Source organism: Sphaerodactylus townsendi, linkage group LG06 (assembly GCF_021028975.2).
Source record: "Sphaerodactylus townsendi isolate TG3544 linkage group LG06, MPM_Stown_v2.3, whole genome shotgun sequence".
Taxonomy (NCBI): Eukaryota; Metazoa; Chordata; class Lepidosauria; order Squamata; family Sphaerodactylidae; genus Sphaerodactylus; species Sphaerodactylus townsendi.
Window position 1 is genome coordinate 99920507 of NC_059430.1, and position 25236 is coordinate 99945742.

Consider the following 25236-nt stretch of genomic DNA (forward strand, 5'->3'; position numbering starts at 1 on the left):
CCCTCCCCCGGAGCAGGGGGAGGGATCTACTTCCACTTTTATTAAAACAAACCTTTAGGGTGCACTCCCAGAAGTGGGCAGCAGGTGCCAGCAGAATCCGGGAGTTGGCAGAGATTTGTACCCTTCCCTCCCTCCTAGGCCCTGACCTGGACGGCCCAGGCTACCCTGCTCTCCTCAGACCTCAGAAGCTAAGCAGGGTTGGCCCTGGTTAGAACTTGGATGGGAGCCCAGCTATGCAAAAACAGGCAATAGGCAATCACCACCTCTGTCTGCCTCTTGCCTTATGGGGTTGCTACAGAGATCCATGTAAGGGTTATTTCTTGACTGGGCTACTGTAACTCACTCTACCTTTGAGACTGCTCTGGAAATTTCAGCCGGTTTAAAATGCAGCTGCCCGAGTCCTATACAGGGATCATATACCCTGTCTCACAAAAAGAACCAAGTGCGATCAGTAGTGGTGAGGCAGATGTGCATGCTTCCGCAGTAGAAAATAGTCCTATAGGACTATGAGTGAGCAGTGAATTGGCGGGGGGGGGGGGGGGGGCGGGGTTGTTGTTTGGGTTGGGGGACAGGGGGAATTGGGTTGGGGGACAGGGGGAATAGGGAGGTTGTTGCTCCTGTCCTGCCAGCATGCCTTGGTGTTTGGGATGAGGGGACGGCTGATGCTAGGCCCAGCAGGATGGCGGCAGCTTGCTGCCACTGCCCTGCCAGGCCTGGCTTGGTGGTGGGAGGGTGTTGTGAGGGTTTGGGAGGGCTGGTGCCGGGCCTGACAAGGAAGCTGCTGTTGTCCTGCTGGGCCCACCTTCGCCTTTGGGGCAGGGGGAGGGTTGGAGGTGGAGAAAGTGGCAGCAGATGAATTCACAATTCTACTTATTTCTTTTGGTGGGACAGAGTACAGGTGTGCACATATCCAACCAGTGCTTCACTATCTGCATTGGCTCCAGGTGGAGCACCAGATCAGGGTCAAGGTTTTGGTGTAACCTTCAAAGCCCTAAATGGTTTGGGATGGTCATACTTGCAAGACTGCCTCTCACCATACATCCCCCAAGGAGCCTTGTGCTCAGCAAATAACAACTTACAACTCATTGGTGGTCCCTGGCCCTAAAGCAGTTTGGCTGTCCTCAACCACAGCCAGGGCCTTTTCAGACTTGGCCCAAGCTTGATGAAATTCTCTGTCATATGAGATCAGTCCCCTGTGGGATTCATTACAATTCTGCAGGGCCTGTAAAACAAAGTTGTTCTGCCAGGCCTATTGGTCCATTCCGCACTGCACAAAAAAAAGACATCTGTGGAACATCTAAAAAAGAGGTGACCACTTCTTTTCACTCTGCACACCCAAGATAAGACATCTGGGGGATGTCCCAATGGGAGGCAGTATCTGGTGTGTTTTCCGGACAGCCAAGGCATCAGAGGGGCAAACAGGCTTTTCCCCGTCCAACCGTTTTGATCTCTGGTCCATTTCACCCTCAGCTTGTGCCGGACATTTTTGTGTGCAGCTGAAGGGATTCTCCCTGCTAACTAACCTGGATAGCTTTAAAAAGGGTTTGGACAGATTTATGGAGGAGAAGTCGATCTATGGCTACCAATCTTGATCCTCCTTGATCTCAGATTGCAAATGCCTTAGCAGACCAGGTGCTTGGGAGCAGCAGCAGCAGAAGGCCATTGCTTTCACCTCCTGCATGTGAGCTCCCAAAGGCACCTGGTGGGCCACTGCGAGCAGCAGAGTGCTGGACTAGATGGACTCTGGTCTGATCCAGCAGGCTAGTTCTTATGTTCTTATGTACTTGATGAAGGTTGCCCCGGGACATTTGCCCGGCAGGATCTGTTCCGGGATGCACTGTCAGCCCAAACAGCATTTAACTATACTCAGCTCATCCTGCCAATTCAGACAATATATATATGTATACATTAAAAATTTTCGATGAGCTATCTCTATAGCTATGCAGACATGCATAAGAGAATCTTAGCTGGTAAGAAGACGGGTCTACCCCAGTTGAAAAGCACTGGGTAGACCTGCCCTCTGCAGCACCAAAGTGATTGTTTTGATTGATTTTATCATTTATTATATTGTTATATGGTTGTAAGCTGCCCTGAGCCCGCCTGGAGAAGGCTGACCTAGAAAATAAATAAGTAAATGACAGCACTTTCCATCACTACTCCTTCCTGGTTCTCTCTCCCGCCCTTTCTGCCACACTATCCCTTCCAACTATTTTATTTTCTGTTGTCCTTGTAGCAAGTCTATAAATACTGTACTATAAACAGCATCAGCTATGGATTCAGATTCAGAGACCTTTATTAGGCATATACAACATAGGGACAAAGAATAGGAGTAAATCCAGTAAACAACAATGTGAGTAATGTGAACAGAAGCCAAGGGAACCAAATCCAAAATGCGCAGCAGAGATTTGACTACAATTTCAGTTATTTCAGCCTCAGGATTGTTGAGCAAAAAAAGTCATTTTTGCATTGGTAGGCAGGTCCGAGAACCTAACGGAGGTTAAGGTAAAGAAGTTGGGCCTAAAGCCATCAGTTATACCAGGGGACTGCAACCTGCGGCTCTCCAGATGGCAGGGGCTGATGCAGTCCATGAAATCTGGAGAGCCGCAGGTTGCAATCCCCTGAGTATACTATAAGTAGAATCAGCTCAATTAAAAAATATAGATTGGGGTAAAATCTGGTTAGGAAGACTACATGACTTGCCCAGAGCCACTTGGGAAGCCTGTGGCAGAGCAAAAAATGCCACTGTCTTCTTCCTGATTCCCAGGTCACCCCATTAACAACAAAGCTCAAGCCGTCTGACACATTCAAGGTCTGGAAGTTTACAGCTTCCTGTTTTCTGTATGGTCTCCAGGGCTCTACTTACCTTTTCTGCGGGGGGGCCAGGAGGTCCAGGTGATCCTGCTTTTCCTGGGAACCCGGGAGGTCCCTTAAAAAAACCAAAAAGCACAAGAAGTGGATCATTTTATGTCACTAAGGCTGGACCTTTTCTTTGGTACAGGATTTGATACATGATGAAAAGGACATAAATACAGTTGTTCAAAACTGATATTTGGAGATGGTGAGCTGTTATTATAATTGCTGATGCATATGGATTGTATAATATTTTTGTGAATAAAAAATGTATAAGCTCTATATGTGAGCAAAACTCTGGCTTTCCTGGTTCCTTCTAGCTTAGGTTGTATGTACTCTACACTAAAAAGAAATAACCTATGTCAAAATTCTGCACCAAGTATAGCTGTATCCTGTAACCTGCATAAATCATGTAAGTAGAGCAAGTTCGCATAATTAATTTCACTTCCGCTAGGCAGGGGGTTTCGTGGCCCCCCCTTCAAAATTTGTTTTTTGTAATCTCAGCAGAAACTTTCTCTGCACATTCAAGAACATTTCTGCAATTGTCAGAACTAAAACATGCTTTCCCCACCTTTTTTTTAACCCGAAAGCTGAAATTCTTGTTAAGGTAAACTCCAGTAACACACATGGAGCATTTTCGGACCATATGACACAGAACTCTGACTTCAGCCTGGAGGCTTTTGAATGGAGCAGAGAGTTCTACTTTAGTTAGAATTCTACTACAGGTTTATTGCCAGGTACATCCTTTCAATTCCTGTGATATAAGGAAGGTGAAGAAACAAATCCTCCTTTCTTTTTGTGGCACATCATTCCAAATTTTAATCATTTTTCTCTGCCACTTCTTCCTCTAAGCATCTTATCTCTTCCTTATGCCTCCCAACACAGTAAAATTCTGCTATAATAAATCAAACAAGTGGTTGGATTGTTGATTTTTCTTGTACTTCAATGTTCTTCTGATGGAAACGAGAGTTAATAAACCTTCTCGCCATCCCCAGTCTGATCCTCACGACCACTGAGATTGTTGCTCAGCACCCAGCCTCCAAAAGCTCATCCTCCCCTGCTCAACAATAAGGGAGAAGATCTGTGTGTTTCCTGTCTTTCTGTTCTGAGACTATACACACACACAGCACTGCCATCAGTTTGAAATTTTCTTAGTATGTGTAATACTCACAGGTGCTCCTGGGAAACCAGGTTGGCCTTGAAATCCCTGGAAATAAAGGAAGAACAGACCATCACTTTTAAATGTGAAAATCATGGCCCCCTGGCTTTCCACCACCATCTTTTGTCCTCTCCTCAGATCAGCAGATCAGAGGACAAGACTACACCTGGATAAAGGTGTGTGTCTCTTCCATATGGTGGCTTGGGTTGCACACTTGTGGCATGTGTGTCCAAACTGTCAGACAAGAGCTAATGAACAGCATCTCACCTGATCGCCTTTCTCTCCCGCGCTGCCTGGAAGTCCTCGCTCTCCCCTTGGACCCTGATGCCAAGAGAGATCAAAGGTGAGGGGAAAATGGCGGTAGCTGATCAAATGCAGCTAATCAAGTGGCGGCTCTCATTCTCACACAGGTGGCTCTAGCCTGTGTGTACAACACTAGTCTGCAGGTGGGGGCTCTCATGGACTTAAGGCTCTCTCTCTCTCTCATTATATATATATGTGTGTGTGTGTATGTATATATATATGTATATATATGTGTGTATATATATGTATATATATGTGTATATGTGTGTATATGTATGTATATGTATATATATATGTATAATATATGTGTATATATATATATACACAGAGAGAGAGAGAAAGAGAGAGAGAGAGAGAGAGAGAGAAACCATCTAGGCTGAAGAAGGCAGGATGCATTGCAGACTTGCAGTACCATCCTAACCAAAGTTATGCTCTTCTTAGCCCAATGATTTCCGTGGACATAGACAGGTGTGACTCTGCTTAGGATAGAACTTCTTTGGTGCTACCACACAGCAAGCTTTCATTGACACTACAAATATAAATACAGCTGTATTGACAGTGCAGCTTTCTGTACACTCCTGCCAGTCAGCTGCCATTTTCCTTGCAATTTCCCCAACACAGCACTAGAGAGCTCTTTGAGGGATTTTGTTTAAAATCAGCAATTGCCATAGAATTATTGCAATTATAGATTTTTTTAAAGGCCTCCAAAAGACCTCCAGGGGCTCAACTGGGAAATTGGCATCAATGCGAGCAGGACCTTTGAAAATGTGCACCTTCCTATTCAGATGATATGCTAACACCCCTTGATTGTTTTTAAAGAAAGATCACAGTGGATAATTATGCACAAGATGTCTGCTGCACAATGAGGGTGAATGTTTGTTGCAGCAAGATTTCTTGTGTGCCGTATTTCCTCAAGCCCCACTTTCACATTCAATTCACTCCATGGCAAGCAACACCACTTCTAGCATGACTTCTAATCTGCTTCACCACTGGAGCAGGCAGATTTGCCAGTCAGCGTGGTTTTGCCCTGGACATCTTCCCTTCGCTCATGGCCAGCCTACCTATCTCCACCCTTCCCACTCCCTCACACTTCCGTCCACATCTTCCCCCTTGCCCCTCATTCCATGTTGCCGGTTCCTTCACTGAATGCTCAGATCAAGATCTTTATACCTCAATATAGTAATAACAGAGATTTGGCTTTCCAAAGACCAGCACAAGCAGGGTTTCTTTTTGGCTACACCCCATCTCCCCTGCTCTACTTCAGATGGCTCCTGCAACATCATACAACTCAGCTGCAAACTTACCAATGGCCCAATTGGACCTACAGGACCATCTAAACCAGGAGGACCCTGGAGAAAAAAGGGAAAAGAAATGAGACTCCTACACTTTTGGTTAAGCTAAAGCTAAGCAGCAGAGATGGAGGTGGTGGAGAGATTCTGCTTTATGACTAAGCATTTACTTTAAACTACTGAAAAATGCTAAATGAACCCGAGAAAAGGATTGAAGACTTTAACTTATAACAGTAAATGAAAGTTGCACCACTTTTCAGCCTCTGGTGTCCCTGCACCCTTCCATCCCAATAATTCTTTTTTTTTACATACAAGTTTTGCTACCTACCGATTCTCCTTTTTCACCTGCCGGACCAGTGTAGCCTCTTTCCCCTTTGGCGCCCTAGTGAGTGCATAGAAAGAAAACAATTTGTAATCAAGGAATGCTAGATAGGGCAGTCAATGGCAGAAAACACTTTGGAGGGAAATTTTCATAGTTAATGACTTATGGTCCAAGCTTTAGATATGCTTGTTATGAATGAATGAATAAGCCTCTATTAGCATGCATGATATCCTTGTCCCTATTGAACCAAACAAAAAAACCCCTCCTGATTTGAAATTACTCAGTGGAAGGTGGCCATATCTTGGGATCAGCAAATGTTTTTCCACGGAAGGTACAAATGTTCTTCCCCTACAAGCAAATCAGGCAATCCTCACCTGCCCCTTCTGCCTACTTCGTTTGCCACACCCCACCCTGCTACCCCTTCCCTTCCTCCCACATGCCATACTCACGGGTAGCCCAGGAGGGCCCATTGCACCAGGATATCCGGGCTGTCCTGGAGGTCCCTGCGGAAAGGTAAACTGGAGATCACTGCATGGCTCCTGGCTTCAACATCTTGCCTTTGCACATTAACTGAACCAGGCAACTTGCTCCCATTCATCCTTGAAGACCTCATCGGCTGCTGAGCCTGGTTGGATGCCCTGAAGTCCCAATTCAATGTCCCATACCCATTGCATAGCATGCTGTGTGGACTGTAGTTATAGCCTTGTTTGTTGGCCATAGGTTAGTGATTCTTACATGACTTTTGATCAACCGGTCAAACCTGCAATCAGAGGGGCAGAATGGCCAAATCAAGGATTCTAACTGGTTTCAGCAATCATCAGTCTGAAATCAGGAAATAATTACAGCCAAATGAAAGGGTGTGGCCTTTTTGTAAGGGGTAACCCTTCAGGTAGATGACCAGCATGTCTTCCTTAGCACGCTCGGACTGGTGCTATTATGAAGCAGAGTGGGCAGTTGTCGGAGAGAGAAAGTGGTCAGGATTTTTTAAAAAATTATTATTATTTACTGCAAGGAAGGTACTGCCAAAACAAGACAGCCCATTTTTCACAGGGTGATTTTGGGCCGGAAAAACTGCAGGGGAAGAGGCTGATTCCCCTCGTTTCCTTACGCAGTGGTGCCAATTCAAATGTCTTCCCTCTGTGACATGTGGACACAGCTGCCCTCCGACTGCAAGAAAAGCAGGTCAGGTTGCAGGAACCCCAGATCCAATGTGTTTTTAAAAATCTAACATTTAGTCTGGACATGAGTTGTCCTCCTTCAAGCGCCACAGTGCTCTGGTGCAGCCTAGCCACCTGGTTGTCTGATTCAGAGTGATCGTTTGTGAGTATGAGATGTCACAATTCAACTGCATGTCCTTATACTTCTTCTGGATGAGACACCTGCCTAACGTCCTCAAACCCCATGGATGTTTATTGACGATTCTGGAGCACAGAAGTGAGGCCCAACCACTTACCGGTTCTCCTTTGGAGCCAGGGAACCCAGATGGTCCACGTTCGCCCTGGATACCCTTTGGAAAGAGGAACATAAAGGGGGCATTCACATTTTTCACTACTTTCTATTTGATTTTACCTGGATGGGTAGGAAGACTGCAGCTGGGTAACAGAATGGGAATGGATAGAGGGCAGGGACGGAGCGAGGGGTAAATGCGCCTGTGAGCGTGCCTGCTGTGTGCCCCTCCAAGCCCCCAGAACGTCACCGGAATGCCCCTGGAACGCCTCCACAGGGGAGCCCGTCCCCTTGGCGCTATGCCTGTGATAGAGGTTAGGATATGAGCTCAGGTTTCAAGATGTTACCGCTTTCATTAGCTACAGCTAGTGACACCTGTGAAAAGCTCCTGTCTTTCCTCTAAAGCACCGGCAACCTTTAAGAGTAGAATTATTCACCCAAGTTGTTTCTGATTGGGCAGCCATTTTGCCAGGTTAGAGAATTCTGCTAAGGATGGTTGTGTTTACACCAATATTTCTTGCCACACCAAATGAGGAAGCACAGTCAAAAAGAGCTTTGCATCACAACTTGAATGATATACGTGTGATGGAGAGTTCTCATACACACACATATATTTTAAGTCCAACCTTGAAAATCTGGCAAAGGAAGGAAGAAGCAACTGTGTATTACCAAAACCCCAAGCATTAAAAAAAATTATTCTAGAGATAGTATTATGGGACAGTCATCCCTGTCTGGCTTTCTTACTACATGCTGGAAAAGGCATTTTGGAGAACTCTTGTCTGTGGCATGAAGTTATACAGTTACAAGCACCTTTGGTTTGCTATATGGCTGCACAAGGGAATGTGCTGCCGATCAGTCACTTTTTCTAAACTGCCAGCTTGGAGATTCTAAAGGAGTTCATAGAATCACCTTATCCATTTGTCTTGGGATTTGTTCCAGTCATGCAAGAGTGTAAACCTAATCAGAACTGTGGTTGAACCACAACCAGTCTCTAATCATGATAGCACCCAGAGGCACCAGCCTATAGCTTCAGGAGAATACAGTGAATGCAATGCTGTTTCAAGTTAGCTGCAACTAAATCCAGTTTTGTTAGGACTGGATTCTATCCATATTCCTCTGGGAGGTTATCACATTAAATTGAGATGATAGAATCCAGCCATCATGACAAAGTTTGGCCTCATTTATTTGAATGTTCATCCTTGCAAATGAATGAAATTAACCATGCAATTCTGTGCTGAGTTTCTCTAGTCTAATTCAATAGAGTGGAGTAACTCTTCATAGGACAGAAAGATTTGAGTCCAGTAGTACCTCAAAGACCAACAAGATTTCCAGGGTATAAACTTTCAAGAGTCAAAACTCCCTTAATGAGTTATTTGAGAGCTTTTGACTGTCAAAAGCTTATAACCTGGAGAATCTTGTCGATCTTGAAGGTATAATGGACTTGAATCTTGCTTTTATACTGTAGATCAACATGCTTCCCCACCTGAAACTCCTTCTTTGGAGGTTTTCAAACACAGGCTGGATGGCCATCTGGCAGGAGTGTTTTGATTATGTGTTCCTGCATTGCAGGGGGTTGGACTTGATGGCCCCTGGGGTCTCTTCCAATTCTATGAAACTATCTTTACAGGACTGCACTGTTAATTGTCATTGCATTGTGCCAAAGTTGTATATCAATAAACGGTAAGAAAAACCCACTGTAGCCTCTTCATGAAAGTCCTACTGTAATTCTGTAAAGTGATGATCTATAGGGGATCTGTTCCCCACTTCCCTGAATTTAGTAGTATCCATATTCCATATGTTGCAGATAACCTGGAGTATCTGCCTTACTCCAGAAACATTCTTGGCTATGTCCCATCCACCCTACGCTACGCAATCAAAGCCTATTTCTTTGCCCCAGGTTCCTTCACCATGAATTGCAGGCAAGCATCACTACACACAAAGCACAAAACTGAAATGAGGCACACACTCCAAGGCACCAAGAACTGGATTGCGGGAATGGGAAAATGGGCTGGTTGGTTCGTGCAGCCCTCAAACACTGCAAGTCATCACTGAAAAGTATTGCCAGTAACTTGTCAATAGGAAAAATCAGGATTTTTTTTTAAAAAGATGAAGGTTAGGAAACCTTGATGTGTTCAGAACAAAAAGGTTCTCTATCGTGGGATAAGTTCTCTCAGTTAACTAGTTCTGTTCTCAAAAGGTGTTCTCATGAGAAGATGTTCTCGTGAGATGTAAATTCTACTAGTCATTCTAGTAAATGATCCCTTCCCCCCACTCTCTTCTTGTCCTGGTTCATTTTCCCAGACCCTGAATGGCCATCTGTTCTCAGAGGCGTTCCCATGGCTGGACACATTGAGCCATTTTCTACACAGATCAAGAAGACGGTGTTATTGTTGCAAAGCTGGTCTTTGGGGTTCTGCTCACTTACGCATCGCTACTTCTGCATTGTGGAGACTTCAAATTAGACTTCTTGGCTTCCCTGAGCCACTTGGTATTTCTAACCATGCTCACAGTGTATAATGGGGTTTCATTTTTAAATGACACCATCAGAACACAGATAATCTTTGTCTTCTTTGGCAGTAGATTTTTCATTTCCCACCTGGCAGATGCCTTTGATGGATGGGCTGCATCTTCACCCCAAATTAGGGAGAAATAGGTTTTTTGCATTGTGCCTGCAAAAACAAATTCTGCCTTCTGGTACCCATCAACTTTCCATATCCTAGCAGCCAATCCAGAAGGTAGAAATGTGGAGACCTCTCTCCACCCCCACCCCTAAAACTGTTTAGGTTCTGGGCCCTTCCTTCCTACAAAAATAGATTGGGAGATTGTTATTTGCCTGCTAGTCCACCTGGAGCAGACTGGCCACTATGACTTTTCCTGGTTGGCCAATGGGCTCTCCCTGGTGGCATGTGGCATCACTGAGGCCATGCACTACCTTTCTGCTATTTGGATGGCCTGGTCCAGTGGTGGCGAACCTTTGGCACTCCAGATGTTATGGACTAAAATTCCCATCAGCCCCTGCCAGCACGGCCAATTGATGGGCTGATGGGAATTGTAGTCCACTGGGACATGCAGGCTACTTTTGCATCCCTCCTTTAGGTAGCTGGGTGGGTCAGACTGGGCCAGGGGTGGAATAGGCTGGTAGCCTCTTCTTGGGGGTCTACTGACAAATGAGGGATAAGCTTTGGCCAGAATCCATCCTTTTCCCTTAAAGGTATCAAGAAAGACTAATCTGAGACAAGATGGGTTTCAGCCTCTCAAGTGTATTTGAAGACCCATCCAAATTGTCCGCAGAACTCAGATCCGGAGCCATTTTTCCATTGCCATTAGAAAGAGACTCATGACCAGCGATCAGCCCACAGGATGACACATGGCTCGCTGCTCACATCCATATCAGCAGCTGCACTTACAAGTCATTTGCTCATCTATCCAGTTAATAGGAGTCACTCCAGGAACTATCAGATCATGACCAGCCCACGTCTGGTTTCGTGTGAAGCTGCCCAGCATGGAATAAGAGAACCACCTGCTCCATCAATTGTCAAATCATCCACAGGAACACGAAGAGGCTCTTCTTGATAATGTAGGGTTAGTTTGGGTTACATGGTTGTGGGCAGTGATGGCTTTTACACTGGACATACAGTTGATGCTGGTATGGGGCCATCGCATAGCGCTTAATCACACAGACTGTGGGAGTTACAGTGTCATTAGTGGGAATGAGGCGCCAAGGGATAAATTTAAGGAATTAATGGCAGTGATGGTGGCTGAGGGACAGCAGAGGGATTACGTTATGAAAGAGAAGCGTAATTCAGAGACATGTCAGAGGGGAGCTTATCGATTTAGGGGAGATGTATGTCATTCAACTGTTGACCAGTGGACATCCACCATGTATTGATGACCCAATGGAACCAGTTCCTTGGAAGGATTTCTCTCATGACAGCCTCCATGATCAATTATTGCTTGAACAACTGGGAAAATTTGGTTGGTAGAATGAACACAGGGGGCAGAACAATCTATCGGCTAGACCTATTAAAGGGCCTCAGAACTTAGAAGAGAGAGGGTGCGTTGAGAACTGCATGATGTCAGTATGGGAACAGATGCTTGTCCAGAGTACATTTGTACAAGCAAAGGGGCACAGAATGCTCCAGATTAAGTTGCTTGTCCCTCTGGAGCCAGCACCAATTGAACACCAGATGATTCCCACACTGGGGAATGTCCTGGCTTAAGACAATCCACATCTACAAGAGACAGACCTTCGTCAGGCAACCTGTCACCAGGGGAGTTTATAGGACAGTCATCCAATGTTAGCATGGTGGCCCAGGAGGATTCCTGATCAGGCTGCCAATTGTGTCTGGAAAGGTGGGGCTGGCTGTGCTATTAGTCAGAGAGCCCGGAGAAGGGGGAAGGAGGCAGGATGAGAAGCCAAACAAGCGGCAGCGACAAAGGACTGCACAGAGCACGTGCCGTACTGGGTTCTTACAGGTAATCCAGGTGCACCAGGCGTTCCAGGAAAACCTGGGGGCCCCTAAGGGAAGAAACAGTGAAGTCATACCTTGGCAATCATATTGGACAGTCTAGGGAAGGTGGGTGAAGCTCAAAAGAGATGTGGATCCTCCACTCCTGCAGCACAACTTCCTTTTTCTTCTCAGCTCAGTTTGATTCACCTTTCCAAATTAGCCACCATCGTGTCTCCAACAGCACAGATGTTTAAAGAACAGGGTCCGCCTGTCCCTTCCCTCTCTCTGATGGAATTGGATGTCTTTTGGTTTAAAGGCACATTAACGAGGGAACCAGAACTTTCAGAGCTTTTATTGCATGAGTGGGAGGCATACGGGGCAAATGTCAGCTCTCAGCGGCTCTTCTCTGCCTGGCATAGATGAGTTTCGAGTCATGATTAACAAAAGGATGCTGCCAGGGACCTAGACCTGAGGGCAAAAAAAAAACACAGGCGCCAAAGGGATATACTCACGGGGGGTCCAGGAAGGCCTCTCAAACCAGGTGGGCCCTGCGCAGAAGGAAAAGGCAAGAGAAAAGATCATTTCTAACTCAAGGTTATGTAAGAACATCATTGCTGTCCAATGTCCTCAGTATTACCTGCTCCCCTCTTTCACCGCGTATGCCTGGGATCCCGGGGATGCCAGGGGCTCCAGCACAATCTTGGTCATTCTCGCTTTCCCCCTGGAAGAGAAGATCAGAGGCACTGAACTAACCTCATCCCTTCCAGGTAAGGATTAATGGCTCCCATGGCAGTCATTTTGTGATTGGCACCATCTCCTGCGGCAGCCATTTTGCAGCTGCACCCACCATCTTATGTTAGAATTCCAGTGGTGTCCACAGGGCAGTTCATGCACAGAAAGCTATCTCTTGGCCTCTGAAAACTTTCCATCTGCAAGCTAATTAAATCATGGCAGTTTTGATTACACGAGCAGTGATTTCTTGATACTAGATCTCTTAACGCAGAAAAAATATTGCAAACGTAAGCAATGAAAATGAAGCGATCTCTACTAATTCCAGATACTTCTGTCCAATGCTTTTGGAACTTCATTTCACACATCCACGGGGGCCTTTTTCAAGTCAATGGTGAGCTCTAGACAGAGAAGAATCATTAAATTGCGAGCTAATGACCCTTAAACAAAATTACACACTGGGCATCACCAGACAAAGTAATTCAGAGATTAAGGAGAGCCAAAACAGGTGATTTGGCCAGCCTCTTTTTGGAGCTAAACTGAAGTGGAATGGCTTGGAGCCCAGCATGCTATTCCATTGGTGCAGAAGTAGTGCTTCCAACAGAATGGCTTATCCATCTGCAAAGGAGAGAACACTTTTTCTTTTTAGGGGATTGCTAGTAGGTCGCCATCATTAATTTTGATATTAGGATGCAGCATTTTAATGGGGTTAATTTTAGCATATAGAGCTATATTTAACTTTGATTTTATTTGTGCTCTATTTGTTTGTTCTGTTCGCTGCCCTGAGCCCTTCGGGGGAGGGGGGTTTATAAATACAATAAATAAATAAATAAACACGTATTTCTGTTGATATCCCCCGTTTCTGCTGCAAACTTCCAGTTTGTGCTCCTGCACTGTTCAGCACAATGATGGAGAGGAAGCAAAGAAGGCTGCAGTTGGGGTGGAGGCAGGAAATTGCCTTCCCGTAGTGCAACACATCTCAATCTCCTTAGAATACCAAGCTTTTGTTTCCCAACAGTACAACAGACTGGATCAGCAAATCTTGTCATGACGACTGTGACTTGCTCAGGACTAGCATTCCATATTTTGTACTCATTCTAAATGTGTTTTGATTTTTTTAAAAACTGTATGCTTTTAAATTCCTAATTCCATAGGTGACAGACAAATATGCTCCCAGGCATTTAACAGAAATACATACATTGATCTAGGACATTTTTACAAAATGTTCAGCAACTGGTATATTTCCAAGGGTGCGCACTTTCTTCAGCTATATTCAGTTTCCAGCTGTAAAATTAGAAAAAGCCTACAGCCGACTCAGAGGTCTCGAAAGCTGCCGAAAACCCCTTTGCCCTCTCCACAATCCTGTTGCTATCGAAATGACACTCAGCCTTCAAACTGTTTAATAATTTCTCAGAACCACCACTGGTCCACTGGAAGCAGCTGCGGAGCAGGGGTCTGATCCTTCCAGGATTAAGCAATTTGCAATCCAAAGAATGCTCCCTTGGGTCATGTTGTGGGCCCCAGGGACATAAATTTGCGCATCTCATATCCATAGTCTTTTGCAACACACTTATTTATATAGTCACATTTTGGTTCTTCATGTGCAGTGGGGAAACGGTGTTGAGTTATCTGCTTTGTATTCTCTTTTGTCTGCCATAATATTCTATTTGCTCCAACCTGGATGGCTCAGGTAAGGCTGTTCTTGTTGGATCTCAGAAACTAAGCAGAGTTAGCTCTGGTTAGTACTTGGATGGGAGACCACCAAGGAAATCCAGGGTCACTGCACAGAGGCAGTCAACAACAAACCATCTCTCAATGATTCTCTACCTTGAAAACCCTATGGGGGCCACCTAAACTGGCAGAGACTCAACAGCACTTTCCATCACTGATATTCCATTCAAAGGTCAGCCAGTAAAGGGCCAACAAGAACGCAAGATATTGTCTGGAAATAGTCATCACTCCCTGGCAGCTCCTCCACCTACTTGAAACTCAATTTGGGAGACTTTAGCCTTACCATCATAGGTATGAGATACCTTCCTAACACAACAAATGATTATATATATTCTGCAAAATCCAAGTTCTTGCTCAATTCAAAGACAAATTAAAGGCAATAATGCATAGTTTGCTAAAAGTGTCAAATATATGGGATTTCAGTCCTGATGGGGAAATGAAGACACAGAAGCAATGTTTCCCTCTTCTTTTATGGATATACCCAAGGATTTTACTCACCCGAGCCTCCTCTGCTCTGGGGAACTGGGCAAAGCACTGGGAAAAGAGAGAGAGAGAGATGTGGAGAATTCAGTTCCTAAAACACAATTTACCCTTGAAATTCAACAAGTTGCCCAAACTGGCTGGTAGAAATAACCAACATGGGACCTCGGAACAGTAAAATCTTCAGAGGCGCCAAGGAAGCAATGTGCAATTTGGCATGCGCACCCTAGACTGAATCCCTTGTAAAATTGAAGGGAATGCCAGGGCACAGTTTTGGAAGACATATAGTCACTCATGCTGTCAGTTGTGTCTTGGCTTCCCGTGAAGCACATCGAGGGATCCCAAGGAGATCTCAGACTACCATAATGTTTTGAGCTAGGCCTGGATAGCTGCTGTAACTCCCCGGGAAAGTGGGGTGGGAAAGAGAGCAAAAATTAGACCCCACTGTGGCCTTTTCTACACATCTTTAATGTTTCCTGCCACCTTTTTTTTGGCATTCTACAGATTTCCTTCCCGTTTGGTTCCAGAAACATTTCCAATTTACTTTTCCTCCACTGCTTTCATGAACGTTTTTACTGCAGTGTTTTTCTGTCACCCTTTCCACTCTAGAATCTCTTGAGCATGCCATCATATTGTATTGTATTGTATTATTTGATTTGTATACTGGCCTCCCTTGAAGGGCTCAAGGTGGTGAACAACAACAGCATAATAGCAAGCATCAGTAATCATAACATCAAACAACAAAACATCAATAAACATAGCATCAATAAACATTACATTATAAATATCGCATTATAAACAACAGGGACATCAATAAACATAACGTATTGATTAATTCTTTCTCTCTGCCCCACCAAACTGCTGGCCCATATCCACACCCACGTGTAGTTGCTGAATCCCCACCCCGCTCAGTCATTTCCTCTTTTCCTTGGTCAGCCATTTTCCCTCATCCCCTCCCTCCAGCCATTTTTTGATGTAAGATTAGCGATAGAGCTCTGGTGAAAAAGAACGCGTGAATACTACGCTAACTTTCCCATTTCTGCGGAAAAAGGCCAGGGATCCATGAAGAGCTGCTGGTCTTTCCCACATGTGCTGGAATCCATCTCATGGCAGATCAATTTTCTCCTCACATGAAAAACATGCCGAAGCCATGACAGGAATGTGAATGGGAATCCAGCCAAATATGTTGCAAATTCACACAAACTTTCACATGCTGCACATTGCAGGGCTATACCATGCTGTGCACGCTGGCATTTCACCGATTTCCTCCACCCTGCACACTTCTGTTTTCTCGAGCAAACAAAATATTAAGAACTGCTGATAATTGCTGGTTTGTGGAGGGATTTTTTTTTGCCATGAATGAAGATACATAAATATTTCACAACAGAACTGCTGTGTCTCATGACTACAAGGTTGCTGGTTTGACCTGCAAACTGTTCAAGTCTTCTCCAGGAAGCTTATGAGAAAGAGAGGTTGACTGACTACTCACCCGTGCACAGTTCTCTATGCCAGGGGCTCCTGGCATGCCCTGGTCTCCCTTTTCCCCTTTAGTTCCACCAGGGGTTGGGAGGAGTTGAACGTGAGCACAATCCCCACAAATGTTCTGGCATGAGAGAGGAAAAAGAACAGTTCATCAATGGCTTGAGAGATGTAATGGATCTGGAAGGAACTTTAGCTAGGCTCATATGATCCTTCTTCACATCCCAGGTCAGAATTCTTTGATTCACCAGTTTGCAGAAAACCGCAGTTTGCCATTCTGTCTGAAACAGCAAACTCCAGCTTGTGCTTCTGCTTTGGATTTAAAACTACGGTTGACCCAGACTGTGCAAATCTGGACACAAAACAGTAAACTACGATTTGCTAAAAAGTAGGACGTAACCATTAACTTGTGGTGAGCAGAGGAAGGACTCTAACTTATCAGTGGCTTCCTCCTTACAGAATGGGCCCCCTGAGGAGAAGAGGGGAGTACACTCTTCAGAAATTTTGGGGAAGCACTAGCAAGTTAACTTATTTGCAAGAACACCGGATGGGCTTTCAGCTGCAGGCCTTTTCTTGGGAAAAGGAAATCAGTGGGGTTTTATGGTATCTGTTATGTTTTTAATCTTGGAATTGGAAGCTGTCCTAAGCCACAAGAGAAAGGCAGGGCATTAAATATTTTAATTAATGGAATAAATAAAATGGTGCCGAGACCAAGACTCCTTCCATGATCATTAGTGGTTTGGCCACTGTGTTGGAGCACCTCAAAGGCCGCATTTCCAACCCTGACTCTTTGCAACATGATGCTCAAGTAACTAGGGGTGGGTGAATCCTGCCAACACTGCTTAGAAACTAATCTGATAGGGCCAGAGTATTTCTGGATGGGGGATGGAGATTCGTGACTGACAATGTCTCTGAACTTCATTCAGTGCAGCTAAAATGGACTGTGGGAGGAGCCCCGTTCTAATCTGATGTTGGTTGCTATGTGCACATCAAACCTTTGGAATACCATCTAAAATAACAGACCCTGGGCAATAGTACTATTACCACTCTATCATGCTGAGCCAGCATGGTGTAGTGGTTAAGAGCATAATCTGAAGAACTGGATTTGATTCCCCACTTCTCCACATGAGCAGCTGACTTATCTGGTGAACCAGATTTGTTTCCTCACTTCTACATTCCTGCTGGGTGACCTCGGGCTGGTCACAGTTCTTTCAGCACTCTCTCAGCCCCATCTAACCTCACGAGGTGTCTGTTGTGGGAAGAGGAAGGGAAAGCAGTTTGTAAGCCCCTTTGAGTCTCCTTACAGGAAAGAAAGGGGGATATAAATATAAACTCTTCTTCTTCTAATCCAGGTTGCCATTGTAAGAGACCATCTGGGACAGATGACTTGCCAAAGTTCTTCTTGAAAGGAAACTGCATTGCAGGGAGTTGGACTTGATGGCCCTTGGGGGTCTCTTCCAACTCTTGGGGTCTCTTGGGGACTTGATGGCCCTTGAGGTCTCTTCCAACTTTATGATTCTATGATTCCCTCTTCAGATGAGCACTTCCAGGGTCACACTAAACACAAGCAGCTGCCTTATACTATATCAGACCCTTAGTTTATTGAAGTCAGTGGCATTCTGGGTCTCAGGCGAGATCTTTCACATCACCTGGAGATGCCAGGGATTGAACTTGGGGCCTTCCGCATGCCAAGCAGATGCTCTCCACTGAGTCGAAGCCCCTCCCCTAGGTCATACCATATTACAGAAATAGGCGATACAAGACCCTTCCTGACTCACCCTGAGGACATCTATGCTCTCAGCTGCCAGTGGTCCCTGCAAAAGAGAGTTGGAGAACAAGAGGGAAATAAAAGGCACATGAACAAAAGCAATCCGTTTCCTCGAGAGCAACGTGAGCTTTTCAGAGAGGTCTGCAAAGGGCAGCACAAAACTCCTGACAAGCAGCTTGGTGGCATCCTGTGAACAACACGCTTTTCTCAGTTTGGAACTAATGCTCATTTCTCATTGGAAGGGTGGGGGTGCATTTGGGGAATCAGCTGAGCAAAAGTGGGGGGGAGCGCTAAGCACAGGCCTGAGCGAGGACAGGGGGAGACAGACACTGCAGGTCCTGTACCTACCGAGTTTCCCGCTGGCCCAGGCAGTCCCGGTAAGCCATTGTGTCCTGGGATGCCCTAAAGGCAAGGAGAAACTTTGAATATTGGAGTTCTGCTCAACAACCTTCTTTTGAAATGCACCTTCCTGCCTGGAAAAGGGTCTTGCTTTCAGCTGCTGAAAACCCGGATTGAGAATGGGGTGGGACGGGAATTTGAGGCTTCTGCCCTTTCCCTTCCAGTTGGGAAGCAACAGAACACCTCCCACCATATACACACACCCTCTTCTTCAGCTGCTTCAGCTGTTTCCAAGGTTTTGGTTAATTCCCAGCCTGACTTCTTGACTATCTTCCTGCGTCTGGGAAACAAAACACCAAGAAACAAAACACCCAGCAATGTGCTAGTGACCCGTGACCACCAAATCGGGATTTCCTATTCAGATCTGGTCAGCTGTGATCTTCAGTTCCAGACCTGCCTATCTTTCTTCTTCCTCTGGCTATATCCACACGACAATGGTTATCTACTGCAGACAGTAGCAATTGAGTGTCCACACAGAGGCCTTCCCTGTGTTTTCCTTGGTACCCTCCTTGCCCACCATTCCTGCTGGAGGACTTCTGTCTAGCTTTGAAAAACAGCAGCTACATAGCCACAGTTTTATAAAGCTATAGCAATATAACTACCAATATTATGGGCAGTAGCTGTAGAGCTATAGTGTCATGATGGTTTAGCAATGTGACAATGACTGATTTTTTAAAAAAGCTAGCAGAAAGCGTGCGGGTGTCATGGGTGGGTGGGAGGAGGGCAAAGACAAGAAGATACTGAGAACAAACAGTGCCAAAGTAATGTTGTTCCTTCCTTCCCACATAGTGGACAAACCTGCTTTGTTCACTATCTTTCCAGAGAGATCATATCACAGCAGGTTTGGGAAAGATAACAGCAAACCAGAAGGAAGTGCCCAACAGTCCCTTTATCCCTGATATGGTAGGTTTTCTGAGGGTGATCACTGGGTTCCAATGAGGTTGGAGATATTGTATTAACCCGATTTGCAAAATAACCTGGTTAGGTTTGACCATGGAGACTAGGAAATTTTCCTTGAGCAGCACTATTAAAATGCATCAACTCAGCACACAGGTTGTTGTTTGAATTTTTTTTTCTGGGGTCCCAGTCTGAAAGGACAGTGCAGAGGCAGAGCGACCAAGGGACAGGGGTGCACACTGCACCGGGCACACGTCTGGAGGGCTTGCAAGATTTCCTGGGAAGTGTAGTTCCCACCGAGCCGTTTTCAGCCTCAAGTGAAAAGGCAGCTTTTTCCAGCCTGCACTTTCAGGCTAAACTAAGGTACGTGTGTGTGTGGGGAGGGGGTGGAAAACGCAGAGTGCGCACCGGGTTTACTATGGCCCAGCTATGCCTCTGGGACAGTGTGTGTATGTGGGAGAGGGGTTTTTAACCTCTTTTATCTCCTGTTGTTTTGCCAAGGGAAACTGTAACCTGAGTTGATTTTGCCTCTACCTGCGAGTTCCCCCCACTGAGGGTAAAAAGCAACCTGGAAGTGGCCATTTTGACAATGGCAAGAGAGAAGTAAGCCTCGGTTCTTTTCATGCCAGACTCTGCCTTCAAATCAGTTTCAGCAATTACATTTGATAAAAAGTGAAAGCCCACAAAAGAATGGTGGGACTAGCCACGGAGACCAGCTGAAATTCCAGGGCAATTAATATTGAAGCAGAAGAAGCAAGCCTTTATTGGCATAGGCAATTAATATTGCCGACTTGAGCAACTCCTGGAGATGTGAGAGCAGTATCTAGAGAAGGCGGAGTTTGGGGAGGGGAGAGATCTCAGTGAGGGTGCGATGCCATGGAGTCTGCTCTCTGAACTGGCTTTTTTCCCCATGGAGTTCACCTTCAGACCATTTCCTCCAGGGGAGCTGATGTCTATAGTATGGGAATCAGTTGTAATTCTGGAAGACCTTCAGGCCTCACCTGAAAGTTGGCAACCTTAACAGGGCTGATTCCAGAACTTCAAGCATTTTCTGGAGCTGTAAGGCCAGCCCAAGGACCCACTTGTGGCCAGTCTGCACTGCCATTCTCAGAACACCCACGATGCTTAGAGGTGGCAAAAGAGAATCCCTGGTTTCCGCATCCCATCTTTTCCATTTGAAGAGGACTCATTGATATTACCTTCTGGAGCTGGCATCAAGAAGACATGCCTGTTGCGATCTATGAGATATCGGGAGAGACGAGTCTCTTAGTACATACCTGCCTCCCAGGAACTCCTGGCGGGCCAGGTGGTCCTGGAGCACCTGGCGGTCCCTGCATCACCCACAAAGAAAGAGAAAAAGGAGAATCTGTTAAAGGAATGTCTGCCTAAATCATGGGGACAGCGGAGCCAAAGTTGCCACGCACAGAGGAGCAAGCATGCACATCCACACACACACCTGTGGGCCTGGCTGAGGCTGCCAGGAAGTCCCGATCCAAAGTCCTGGGGCTCCCTGTGGGTCCAAACGGGGAGAGCGTTTAGCAAAGGCCAAGCAGGACACAGAACTTCTGGCCTCCCAAGTAGCAAAGGCGTTGAGCGCTTGAGCGGAGGATGGGGGGGCGGCTTGAACCATCACCCAGCCTGGCAGCGAAGCCCCAAGGCCACGGGGAAGGGGAAGCATGAAACGACGCTTACCGGCAGACCGATGTTACTTGAATCCACACGAGAGCTGGGCGTGCAGGTGCATTCCCCAGGATCACCCTGAAACACCAATGGCAGAGATGAGAGGTGATCGCAAAGTGTGCCAGGAGCAAGTGAGGCAGAGGTGGGGTCTTGAACTCCTGGCTTGGGTCCTTAACCAAGAGTGAGGCAGGGGTGGTGCCAGCATATCCTGAAGTGGAGAAGTTGCTAGAGCTCATGGCTCCCTATTCAAGCATCCTCTTTGATGCCTGTACATATCCTTCCAGTGCCTGCTTGTGAGGGCTTTACCACCTGTGCTCCCAGTTAAACACGCTGCATGGCATTGTTGGAGCAGAACATGTGGGTGGTGCACAAAGCAACAGCACTCACCTAGCTGCACGCAGCACCATCAGGGAAAGGGTGTACAGGCAGCGTGGGAAGCTATTAATGCAAGTGATGTTAGAGTTCATGAGAATGACGGCCAACAAGTGAGGGCACGTGAGGGTGTGGGAAAGAAGAGGGGCCTGGAAGTAAGCACAGGGAAGCCCCTGGGCATTCTCAGACTGACTCCCCCAAAACCTGGAAATGGCCCTGGAGCGAGGGGTGGCTATTGCTGCCTTTCTGAAGAGGGAAACCCAGGCTCTTCCCCCTACTGCTGTCTCACTATCTCTTGGATCATTCACAGGAACGCTCTCGCTTTCTCTCCCCATCTACCCCCAAGCTTTGGGTTCAACCCCTGAAAGATAACTGCTGTGAAGACAGCGTGGAGCAAAGGAGAAAATATTTATGACGCCATTCTAGTGATGCTGGGGAGAAACCGCAGACGTGTTAGCCACCAGAAAGAAAATGTCAGCTCCTTCCCTGGGCTGAAAATGGAAGATGACCCACCTTCTCACCTCTGGTTCCCTTTTCACCCTAGAGGGAGGAAGAAAGAGAAATGCAGCATCACATGCTGGTGGAATACAATGCTAACAAGGTGGAGAATGATTATTTAGACCATTATTATGCTTAACCAGGAAGCATAACCAAACAGGTACTCAGTGGAAAAAAACCCTCTGTGTCTCCCTCCACCACCCAAGGCCTTTTGTGCATGCACTACTTACCCCGCTGATGTTTTTTTCGCAGTGGGATTTTCCCCACAGTTTTTTGTTTATAACCAGGATTCTCCCACATACAATCAGTTATACACACAGCACAAAAGAGCTCACAGGCAATTTTGAGATATTTTCGATCACAAGGGGGTGGATTTATCCCAACTGCAATTAGATTATTTGAAGCTAAATCCTTGGCTCAACTTACCTATGGAGCCTCATTGGCAATGATATCGGATTTTACTTTATTAGAGAGAGTCTTATCTGTATTTCTGAGAGCTTTGTTTAATACACTTAAATGAACAGCTAATGTAGTATTAAGGCAAGATGCAGGGATGGTCGAAGTAGAGACAACCTTTGGGAGGCTGATTACTAAATATTGGCTTCAAATTCTTCTCTAGCCTCTGGGTTTACTGCCTTTATTGCGGGCAGCGTCGCCATATCCAAGTTGGTCAGAAAAGATAAAACTCAAACTTAAACAGTGTGGGTTGGATCCTATGCAACTATTGAAATTGGGTAATCATAGAGCATAGGTGTCAATCTCAGGCCCTCCAGATGTTCATGGACTACAATTCCCAGAAGCCCCTGCTAGCACAGACAATTGGCCCTGCTGGCATGGGCTGATGGGAATCATAGTCCATGAACACCTGGAGGGCCTGAGTTTGACACCTATGTTGTAGAGCAACAGTCTTGGTTTATCAATGGCTCAATGATGTCGAAATGCAAATGTTACCCTTGTTATATAAACCATTGAAATCCTGGGCAGGAATTTTGGCCACCCCTTGTTTATCTAATACAGTGGAATCTTGGTTTTCGTTGATAATCCATCCGAAAAGAATAAATGAAAACCGAAATCAATGAAAACTGAGGCAAACTTTTCCATAGGAATCAATGTAAATCCAATTAATCCATTCTAGGCACTCCAAAAACATACCAAAACCACATTTTTGGTGAATAAACATAGTGTTTAATGCTGAAAACAGTAACAAACAATAACACTAGGACCAGCTTCAGAGCCAGTGGACCAATGTCGCACCACAAAGCTGTCCAAAGAGGTCTGTTTCTGACGCCTCTTTAAGATTTGTCTGAAATGGGGAAAGACATTGTCATTAAACAAGTTGCAGACACGGCCTGCAACAGCTTTGTCCAGGTGATTTTTCTCCACAAACCCCTGCACCTTACTGCAAATCGATGAAAACCGAGACACATTTTTCACTGAAAAAATCGATGAAAACCAAAACCGATGAAAACTGAAGGCAATGAAAACCGAGGTTCCACTGTATTGCATCCACAAAATGCCGCTGACCCTTTTCTAGACTCCGTTTGGTGCTTTTCCATTAGCCAATTTAGTGGGAAGATTTCAAAAAATCCCTCGGCACAGGAAAGTATGTGTTTGCAATTCAGCGGAAGTAGACTCCATGGCACACATCTTACTGCATTGTGAGCTCCATCAAGGGGAAAGGACATCTTTAATTCATCCACTGTTAATCTTCTATATATATAAAAATCTATCAGTGCATTTTTCTGCTGACAGGTAATTTCCCAAACAACTGGACCGATTGCTTTGAAATTTTCACACAACGTCGCATTCGCGTGCGGCCACGTTTCCATACTGTTTCCACACCTCCTGTTGTGTACATGTCACAACTGTGCCAGTTATTGTGTACAAGCCACACCTGTGACAGCTGGAACCACAGTTCTGTTCCGCAACAGCGCCATCTGCTGGCCTGTCAAAGCAACACCCCTCTGATACTAAAGGGAAACAACTATGCCTTCGCTTTGAAAAACGAGCTGCCATCTGGAAGTGAAAAAAGATGGGGCCCAACCAAATGCTGGACACATGGACCTGCACCCTAGCAAAAGCGGAGGAAGGGGAAAGTGAGGGAGGGTCCGGGGATTTGCTGGACCAAACACTCTGAAATTTGGAACACAACGTAGCTCATGCCTCCCAGCGTGTTTTAAGCTAGGTAATTCGCCTGCAAGGGAAGAGAGTGAAAGAGACAGGGCCCGCCACCTGGACATGGCCCACCCACCCTAGCAGAGGAAGTGGAATGTTAGGGAGGGACGGGGCGGGGTGCCATGCAAGGGAATGGGAGAGAGGGGGGGAGTGAGGGGCCCCTTGCCCCTCCCCTCCTTTGCAAGCATTGTGCAATGACACATGTTCGAATCGTTTGCTTCCCCTTTTCTTTCTTTTCCATTTCACCAGACTGAGCCACAGCAACGCGTGGCCGGGCCCGCTAATTTAGCTCTTATAAGAATTTTATTAGAAGACCTGGTTTCTTTTATATCTCTGAGGGTAGCCAGATTTTGTATGTTAGCATATAATAAGCGCAGTTCCACGTTAAGACAGGGAGCTGTACTAGATGATGGTGATTGTAATAATGCTGTGAGTTGATGCTTCTCGGGGGTATGGGTAATATACCATGGATTTTTGTATATATGTATAATTTGAATTCATCTTTGTTTTCTTTTTGCTGGCCTTGTGGCTGTAATAAAACCATTCATTCATTCCCTAGCTGAGTGGACATTTTGTTCTCCTTCCGCTTACTTGTTTCCATGCAACCTCCATTTGGGGAGGTTGCCTGCTGCCTTTCCTTTCTTTTTTTTGCCATCTTTGGTCCTTCTGAATGTTGTTAAATGGTACCCCAAAGCATGATGGGGGACGGGAGGAACCAAGCTTAATATATGCTGGGGAGGAGTGAGAAAACTGAAGTAAAGCTTAATGCATGGTGATCTACTTTGCCATGCGAAGGGAGATAAAAGTTCGCATTAATAGGTTTTGGAAAAACAGGAATTCTCTGATCTGAGGGCAGGGTGACTATGGAAAATATGGACATAATCAAGAATCAAACCTTTTCTCCAATCTTGCTAGCAGACTATTGGAGAAGCAGGCACTGAATTGGGACCTCATAAAACTCATATGTTTTATTGCTTGCTATCCTTACGTATTGTTTTTACTTTCTCCTTTCTTCCAAATCTCTCTATTGCCTTTCTCCTTCTGTCTGTGGAGGCAACGGCTATCAGGCCAGATTGCAAGTTAATTGTGGCTCACGCACACCCACTAGCAGGCCACAGTACTGGCATCAAAGTTTACCATGACTTCCAAGAGCTTTGTCTGGGACACAGCCCGCCTGACACAATGACAATATTGCTGAGTTAGATGCT

The 25236-nt window shown here is 45.7% G+C and overlaps 1 protein-coding gene across 1 annotated transcript in view; it reads right to left on the reverse strand.

The window, feature by feature from the left end:
* The window catches only part of COL16A1 (collagen type XVI alpha 1 chain), a 156694-nt gene that overhangs the window by 22353 nt on the left and 109105 nt on the right, over positions 1-25236 (reverse strand). Inside the window, exons 32-49 of the mRNA XM_048501613.1 lie at positions 21869-21895; positions 20996-21061; positions 20760-20813; positions 20581-20634; positions 18356-18409; positions 18018-18053; positions 16250-16363; positions 14779-14814; positions 12458-12541; positions 12333-12368; positions 11844-11888; positions 7377-7430; positions 6373-6426; positions 5930-5983; positions 5617-5661; positions 4277-4330; positions 4022-4057; positions 2864-2926 (exon numbers count right to left, since the gene is read on the reverse strand). Of these exons, the coding sequence (XP_048357570.1) occupies positions 2864-2926; positions 4022-4057; positions 4277-4330; positions 5617-5661; positions 5930-5983; positions 6373-6426; positions 7377-7430; positions 11844-11888; positions 12333-12368; positions 12458-12541; positions 14779-14814; positions 16250-16363; positions 18018-18053; positions 18356-18409; positions 20581-20634; positions 20760-20813; positions 20996-21061; positions 21869-21895 (966 nt within the window). The remainder of the gene's footprint in view (positions 1-2863; positions 2927-4021; positions 4058-4276; positions 4331-5616; positions 5662-5929; positions 5984-6372; positions 6427-7376; positions 7431-11843; positions 11889-12332; positions 12369-12457; positions 12542-14778; positions 14815-16249; positions 16364-18017; positions 18054-18355; positions 18410-20580; positions 20635-20759; positions 20814-20995; positions 21062-21868; positions 21896-25236) is intronic.